Consider the following 9,209-nt stretch of genomic DNA (forward strand, 5'->3'; position numbering starts at 1 on the left):
ATGCCGAGGATCACAAAGCGGGTGTGAATAACCATGCAAACTTACATGGTGCCCTCACATGTTACAGTCACCTATTCGATGTGCCGGTAAACCACACACGCTCCACCGAACTATGACAAACATTGAGTCACCCTTTGCTACCTTTGCTTAGAACCATTTAGTGTGCCGGTAAACCACACACGCTCCACTAATGTCTTCGCAAGGGCACAAAGTGTAATTTCATGGAATTGCATCAATTCACTTTTGCCTGAGTAACTAAGATTGGGAATTTGAAAAACATTTAGTTACTTTGTATTTCATTATACTTATAATGGAAGGTTTCGTCCTATCCTACCTGTTCGGCTAACGACCCTCCACTAGTCAAGAGTGCGGTGGGTAAGAGTGGATACCCATTCAATCGCCATATTATAGGCAATTTCCTTAAACACCCCTTATAGACCAGCTTTGTGAATGAGGCCTACTAACGGTAAGACTGACTTTTACTCATACATATATATAATGTTAGACTTTTAATGTTATATATAGTATAGGATGCATTTTATACTTTTAAAATACTAGGTGGTCAAATTTAACAATTACACTTTTAATTCAATTAAGTTGCAAACCAAAACTTTTATGGATTTATTAAATCTCTTTTAACTATACACCTTTAATTAATTACTAAAACCATAAGGGTGTGATTGAACTTTTCAAAACCTTATTAGGGTTTTAAAATTTAACATTCCTAATTAAACTTTTAATCAACTTTTAAATTCCAAAACTTGAGGGCAACTTTTGAAACATTTCAAAACATTAGGGTTTAGAATTTAAATATATATCACAATTAAACTATTTAATTAAAATTTAAATTCCAAAACTTGAGGGCAAGTTTTGAAACCTTTTTCAAAACATTAGGGTTTCAACTATTTAAATTTCAAAACAACAAACTTTTGAGTTCAAATTTAAACTATAAAACCTAAGGGGAAAATATGAAACTTTTCATAACAACAAGGATCAAATAACAAATAATTTTAAATTAACATTTAATCACATAATTATCCATATTTGATTTATTTAATGATTTCTTGCAAAACAATTTATCAATTTACTCAAAATAATTAATCAATTATCTTATAAGGAAACAATTATCTTATTAATTGATAAATATCTTCATTTAGATCAAAAATATAGTCAAATATATCATATAATCGGATTAATATTGATCTAACATGATAAGGTAACTATCCTAATGCAAAAACAGCAAGAAATCCCGAGATAAGCTCCAACTGACGAGTTGACTCGTCGAGTCACCTTGGACTCGGCGAGTCCAGCCTCCAGAAACCCAAAAAATGAATTTTTCAGATATGCAATGCATCAATACAATTGAAACCAAGCTAGGCTCTGATACCACTGATGGGTTTTGGTCATAAGACATCCTATGTACTCATACAAACCCTAAAGCTTGGATCTAGGTTTCTCTATTGTACATGCAAGTTATCCAAGACTATAAACCCTAATTCTAGCATTCAAATAAACATATTAACATGAGAATAAGTTTATAATGTTACCTTGGTTGTTATGTAGCAATAACAATCCCAAATCTCCTTGAATTGACTTTGGAAGGCTTAGAGTCACAAGTGTCACTCCTCTAATGGTTCACAAACACCATAAGCAAGAGGATGAAGAGGAGAGAGGTTGGAGGCTGCCCAAAAACGTGTAGAAACCCTAACAAGAAGCTTAGCCACGTTTTTGAGCCTTAAGGGGTCTTTATATAGTTGGGCTATTAGGGTTATCTAACAAGGAAACCCTAATTTGGATGCTTAAGCCCTAAGTAACCCATAGACTCCTTTTAATCAAGCCCTTGGACGATTTCCTTATGGGCTTCCCCATAGAATTCGTCCAACCCTTGATACAAGGCAATCCATGGCCCAAATTGCAATTATCTTATAATTACAATTCCAGTCCCTTAAGTTTAATTAATCTCTTTTAGTCACAAAACTAATTACCAATTAATTATTGACTAATATTAATTAAACAATATGATTTATCCTTTAATATATTATTCTCATAATATATTAATAAATCATATTTAATCCTTTCTTTCCATAATTCATCCTATCAAGTTGCTTTGGTGAAGGCAACCCAAAAGAACCATGCACCATCGGGTCAAGTACATACCAAAATAGTTATGGACTTAGACACTAATCCAACAGATTATTCATGTGAAGACAAACTTGTTTAACTGCATAATATATATTTGGTTGTGTAAATATGATTTATTAAAGAGCATCGCTTGCACTGCGGTAATAAGTAGGACCTGACACTGATTATCAGTTAATATGTCCAATTTGGCATACATGTCAGGAGGAGTTTGAGATGGTTTGCACGAGAATATTATCGTTTTCTCAGTGATATTCTTTGTATATTGGGATTTGTTAAGAAAGAGGTAGTTTGATGACGATTATTAACAATTCAAAAAAGAATAGTTAAGTTAGCCGCAATCATTCATAGCAAATTTAGTGGCAATAAGCGTTACGAATGGTCTACAACTTTATTGAGAGAAGGTGTGTAGAATAATTGTTTCTATGTAGATAAGAAGGTAAGAAACATCTTAAAATGGAGGATGATAAATAGAGAGTGATCACACTTATTTTGAATATTTGTTAACACCTATTCAGAAAAATCTTTAGAACCAAGTTCGTAGAGCTTGTTTTAAGTCATACAATGATCTATTTAAAAGGAAAAGTTGGTCCGGTTTTAAAGTGTCCATGAATATAATCGATTGTTATATTTAAACAATCCAGTTTTCATTGTAAAGAAAAATGAATCATTGATGTTAACTTGTTGTATTGGTGGTACATATAGTGGTCGGTTTGACCATGGGGCTCAATTTTTTGTTGAAATCTAGCCCACATGTTTTAATATTCCATCTCTAACTAATCGTGCTTTGTACCGCTCAAAGGAACCATATAATTCAAATGTATGTCTAAAAATCCACATGGAAAATATGACATACATGTATAATTTTATTGGTACTAAAACCCAAATATTATTTTCAATTAGAGCTTTAAAGTTTTTTGTCATAACATCTTTCCAGTGAGGATTACGGGAGCGTTGTTAATGTTACATGGTCATGGATAAAATGTTGGTCCGGTAATAACTTATTCAATCAATAAATACTAAAAACGTTATATAAGACTTAAAAGCAAAGATAAAGAATCATAAACTTATTCATATTCAACACAATCTTATTGATTTTCACACAAAAACTATTACACTATTTTGCACAAGAAGACTTTCAGAATACGTAAACGTTAGAATAACATATATATATATATACTAGGTCCGAATGCTAAAGTGAAATCTCTTTAACACATAGATCCTTCCATCAGATAAGCAAACATCTTTATATGTATTTTAGTCAATCCTAAACACTAAGATATCGAGATTAATGCTTCTAGAACTAGTCTTCATTCAATTATATATTTTTTAATATAGATCCATTTAATTACACTAGCTCAACTGACTTGTTGCTCTATTAACCAGATGATGTAGTACTTCGACTCATCAAATTATAGGTTTTGACCGTAACAATCTCTCTATTTTAGTGATGTTAAAAATGTACGAAGGACTGAAAAATACACTATATGAACAACTCTTTATATCTTATGGAGATCATACATTTACAATAGATCTAATATACTATACAAATTTGGAATACCGATTGGTGATGTCAACAACCTCATCAATATCTCATGCTTAACTGTGGTGAAATCTATATGCTTATAAGTTTTTTCTTATTTTTTTCCTACTCCAAAGATAGTAGAAGGTGAAACCTCTTGGATATGTCTTTATGATTTCACTTATATATAAGATAAAAGAGATGAGGAGTAGCGACTTTGGATATTTCCCTAGTATGTAAAAGTCACATTTGCCAATCATTGTCAACATAGAACACCCCGTGTTTGGTTTATGTGATCATATTTAAATTGACAAGTGGTACACTAACTGGAAGATTTGGTGTTCATGGGTGATGCGGTTCTAGGTAACACTTTGACGATCGGGATCAACACGTCATATATTTACTCTTTCTTCATAACCGACATCATATTCTTCTAAAATAAAGTTCAACTACCTAACCTTAAAGACCATATGGGTCTAAACAACCTTCAAATCATTTGTATGTTTGCACTTCTATTTGTCTACTATCCCTAATATCTCCATCCATTATGAGTATCTATATGAGAGAGAGAGAGAGAGAGAGAGAGAGAGAGAGAGAGAGAGAGAGAGAGAGAGAGGTAGCATGTAAGACGGTCGATGGTGGTTTTAATGGTGGTGAGTTTCAACGGTTTTAATGGGAGTGAAAGGTTTGAGTCTAGTGATTTTGAAGAAGAGTGGGGTGAGACATGTGTTGCAGAAGGGAAAGAGATATTAAGGGTGAGGTTAATTTTTACTTTTTCATTTTTTAATAAGTTAATTAGTATAACAATTAAAAAAATAGAAAAAAATAAATTATAAGGATATAAAAGTAATTTAGTGTATAGGGACTAAAATCATAAAAAAAAAAAATCCAAATTTGGACATCTAATGCACCACCAAGACCAAATTACATAATTTTGACAATCATAAGGACAATTTTTGCATTTTTATCAATATTTATGCAATTTTACACTTTTTAAAGCTTCCAACTTTTTTATTGGAGGCACCATCATCAACTTTTTAGTTATAATCATACAACGAATGAGAAGTCAAACGAGCAACAAGTTGCGCCACTAAGCCCTTTTGTATGGTAAAGTCAATTCTTTTGAAAACTACATCCATAGATCTAGGGGATATAACATTGTTATGCATGATCCGTTGTAGTCTACTAAGAAGCTCTATCGTATCCGGCACAATGAAACCAAATGTATCAAATGCAAATGATATGAACGCATGTTGATTTTCCATGCACGGTTTCTCATGTTTGGTTACCTTGCATGTAGCAGCTTTTAATGTAACATGTCCCGCCGTGAAACCCCCGACCCTCAAGCTTACGAGAGGGCATACCCCAGTAAGGTCCACACATGCGTGTTTCCCTCTAACTCATCCAAAAATCAAAACGTCGGCCAGTCTAAGCGTTGACCTTCTTTCTGTCGGGCCAATCAGGAAATTCACAGGAGCCTCTTTCTTGGCGGAAACCCCGACACGCTTACATATGTCGGCCAAAATATCCCTAACCATATCGTGCCTGTATTTGAACCCGATGAGTTCTTTGCGATGAACTGCATGCTCACCGAAAGAGTCCAAACATGCCTTGCAGCACACTGGACATATCCCATCGGCTGAGAATATTGGAATCATGAGTCGGTATTTGAGGATGGTACAATACTCCACCGGAGATATATGTTGGCCAAGCCTATCTATAGGGATAGCTAGAAGAAAATCTTGAGCATGTGATGCACGTAAACACTTGAAAACTGCTTTCTGTCGAGCCGTCATATTGAAATTCACTTCCATATCTTGGATAATTTTACTAAAAATGACCCGCCAGTGTATTCTAGGATTTAGGTGGTGTCCTTTGTAGTAAAACTGCTAAGATTACTGTCCGAAAGCTTGTTACGAAGAGAATCTAAGGCACAAGTATAATTAGAATTCATATCATAAATGCCGCCATCCCGTAAGATGTGGTCTTGCAATACCCAAGATTGGGCCCTTGAGGCAACAAAAGCATACGAGGTAGCCTCTACTGCCGAGTATAAACACAAACCACCAAACCGAATGGGTAGGGAAGCAAGTCGCCAAAGAAGGGGCCACCACAAACCACAATGTTCTCAATTGCCCCGTGTAATCCATTATCGAATAACAACGCCGCCTCCTTCATGTGAATGGGTTGACACGTCCTCAACCCAAAGAAAAGTTTAATAATACCCATACAAGATCGAAGTAGAAGGAGCTCACTTTGTGGGTTAGATAATTATGGGAGAAGGCGCATCAAATTCACAGCGCCTTCAACTTTCTTTATGGTTAAGTTGCTAATGAAACTAGTAGGGATGAGCATGGGTCGGTTTGGGTCGGTTTTTGGCTAAAACCAAACCAAACCGTAAAAAGTTGGTTTTTCGGTTTTTAAAACCATATAGGTTCGGTTTTTGCATGGGTTGGTTTTTCGGTTTTCCGGGTTGGGTTTATGGGTTTTCGGTTTTAAACCGTGGGTTTATGAGCTCCTTTTTTTTTTTTTTTTTTTTTTTCTTCTTCTAGTTTTTGCGTTCAAACCTAGTGAAAATACACTGCGATAAATAGTATTATATCTACTTTAAATATACTAAAATAAAGAGTACGAATTCTAGTATTATAAAAGCATAAAAATGTTCAAAAGATCAAAGTTTAACACCATTAACTGTTTGTTGAAAATAAACATAAATTAGTAAAAAGATAAAGTCTAAAGTCTAAAACTAAAAGTTTAAATCATAATAGAAATAATGCATATATGGGTCGGTTCGGTTTTTATGGGCGGTTTTATATGTCAAAACCGAACCAAACCATTATTTTTCGGTTTTTGTAAAATTCAAACCTAAACCGTCGGTTATTGCTTTGGTTTCGGTTTTTCGGTTTCGGTTTTTTTCGGTTTTTCGGTTCGGTTTTTGCTCATCCCTAGAAACTAGCATCTCTGGTAACAGCTCCACCGAGAAGTTTCATCCCCAATGGCGGCCTCCCGATGCCAACCGGGAATAGCCCCTCACGTAGCTTCCTTCCATCATATGAGGGTCAAAAGAGATCGATTTTATTGATATTCCAACTATTTTCTTAAACATTTTTACAGAAACAAAAGCTACAAGTATAGATGAGTTTTGCCAAAATTATTCTATGTTTCCACAATGGGAAGCTAAAAGGTCAAGTGTATAACGTCGTACGTTAACATAATGATAATGCTCTTTGATATGAATTTTTAATGGGTTCGTACGTTAAGAGTAAGAGGTAAAGTTTACTATCTTTACGTTATTACCATATATAACATATACCAATAATGTTTTTGTAAAAAGGAATGTCAGAAACATAGTCTAGTCTATGGTATTCTCATCCTACCCTTTCATCAACAGAAAGATACAAAAATAAGATTCAAAATAACATTTTTTTTTCCATATTTACTTTTATAATAATTCTACTCTTTTTCTGTTTTTAATTGCCAAATTGCCTTAAGAACAACCCAACCCATGATTGCCAACTCCTTTTACCATATATTACACGTCTATGTTGGTACGCACCCCACCTCCTTTATAAATCCAAATCTTTCCACCATTTATTTCTCCCAATCATCTAAATAAATGCCCATTAATCATGTCATCACATAAACGTTCCTCTTCATCTCCGATCACCGCCCATCGCCGCACCCCTCTCCACCACTCCACAGCAGCAGCAGCACCACCACCACCAGAACCACCACATCTACCTTCCAAACCCAACCTCACCACCACCCTCTACCACACTCACATCGGTGTCTTCGCTGTCACTTGGTCCAGGACACTCTTTGGCCGTTCCCTCTACATCCATCTCCTCCCGTTCTCCACCGCTCCCACCACCTCCGATGACGATATCACAACCACTTCCACTTCCACCTCTTCCTTCCACCTCCAAATTAAACCTTTCATTTTCTGGAACAAATATGGCTCCAAAAAGATCTCAATCCCCTCAAACCCCAACGACGTCCTCCATATCTACTACGATCTCTCACGTGCCAAATTCGGATCGGGTCCCGAACCCATTTCAGGGTTCTACATAGCCGCCATATTCTCCGGCCAAATGGCACTCCTCGTCGGAGACTCCACAAAACATGCCTACTCCAAAGTCAAATCCACAAACCCTGATAAAACCCAGATCACCATTCTCCGACGAGAGCATGTTTACGGCATCGCCAACAAAAAATACAACACCAAAGCGACTTTCCGGGGGAAAACTAGAGACATAACCATAGACTGTACACGAATCGCCGGTGGTGACGACTCCAGATTATGCTTTTCTGTCGATAACAAAAGGGTATTGGTAGTAAAACATTTGAATTGGAAATTCAGAGGGAACGAACGAGTAGAAATGGATGGAGTTCATATTCAAATTTCCTGGGATGTGTACAATTGGCTATTCGAAGAAGAAGTAGACGATGGATATGCATTGTTCATGTTTAGATTTGAAAAATCTGGATTCGATTACCATGAAGATGACAAATACTTGGCTCGATTAAATGCATCTGGATCTGGTCTGATGGGATTTGGATCAGGGTTGGGTTTTGGGCTCGAAAAAAGGAAGATGAAGAAAGGGATGTTGAGGACGGCGGCCGGAAGTTCATCCTCGTCGTCGTTGTCGTCGGCGTCGTCGGGATGTGGATCGGTGATGGAGTGGGAAAGTGTGGAGGAGAATGAACTAAAAGGCCCTTCTGGTTTTTCGTTGCTTGTTTACGCTTGGAAAAGTTGAGCTCATTCATTTTTTTTTTTTTTTTAAATTTTTTTTTTTTTAATTTTTATAATTGGGATTATTTTTCAAAATTGAGATATTTTTTTTATCTTGATTTCGTTGGTTACCATTAAGGCTTGATAGTTTTATAATATGTTGCTATCACAGCTATGTGGAATTCTTTTTCTGTATATTTTTTCGATGTTCGACTTTGTTGCTAATTTGTCAATAAAAAGTTGTAAAAGCAGATACTTAGTTGAAATATATGCATGGATTTTTTGTATTTTTAGTACTGAGCAATCATCTTTTATATTTTTTTTAAGTCCAACTATTTAGATCCTTTTTATATTCTTAAAGATCTTCTTAATAATTACTCTAATTTTTTTTCCTAAAATAAACTAATCATTATAAAAATTGAATCCTATTAATTACTCTAATTTTTTATATTTTTAAAGGACTGTTCATGATTATTTTATATTTTACTTTAGATAAAATTAATCATTACATAATAAAAGGGTTCAATATAAAGATTTCTTTATAGAAAAAAGTATCATTTTTGTAAAAAAGTATTAAAATAAAAATATATTTATTTTTTCATAAATCTATAAAATAAAATATTTTAAATAAAAAAATTATTATTTTTTTTGTTTTTATATAAAAGGGAAGAATGAGATTTTTGGTGTGTGTAGATTTTTATTTCAGATTGGCGTATACTTATATATATACTTGAAACAATGGTCGCTATAGATATATGTACCGTCAGTATATTTTCTATTAACAATACTTAGTTTTCATTTAAATATTTAATATCA

The 9,209-nt window shown here is 34.6% G+C and overlaps 1 protein-coding gene across 1 annotated transcript; it reads left to right on the plus strand.

Moving 5' to 3' along the window:
• Positions 1–7,210: 7,210 nt before the first annotated feature.
• Positions 7,211–8,680, plus strand: LOC145003217 (uncharacterized). Its single transcript, XM_078962344.1, has one exon. It carries the CDS (start codon positions 7,291–7,293, stop codon positions 8,416–8,418), a length of 1,128 nt encoding a protein of 375 aa, XP_078818470.1. The 5' UTR covers positions 7,211–7,290; the 3' UTR covers positions 8,419–8,680.
• Positions 8,681–9,209: the final 529 nt, after the last annotated feature.

The sequence above is a fragment of the Lactuca saligna genome, chromosome 6, assembly GCF_052625555.1.
Source record: "Lactuca saligna cultivar CGN05327 chromosome 6, ASM5262555v1, whole genome shotgun sequence".
Lineage (NCBI taxonomy): Eukaryota > Viridiplantae > Streptophyta > Magnoliopsida > Asterales > Asteraceae > Lactuca > Lactuca saligna.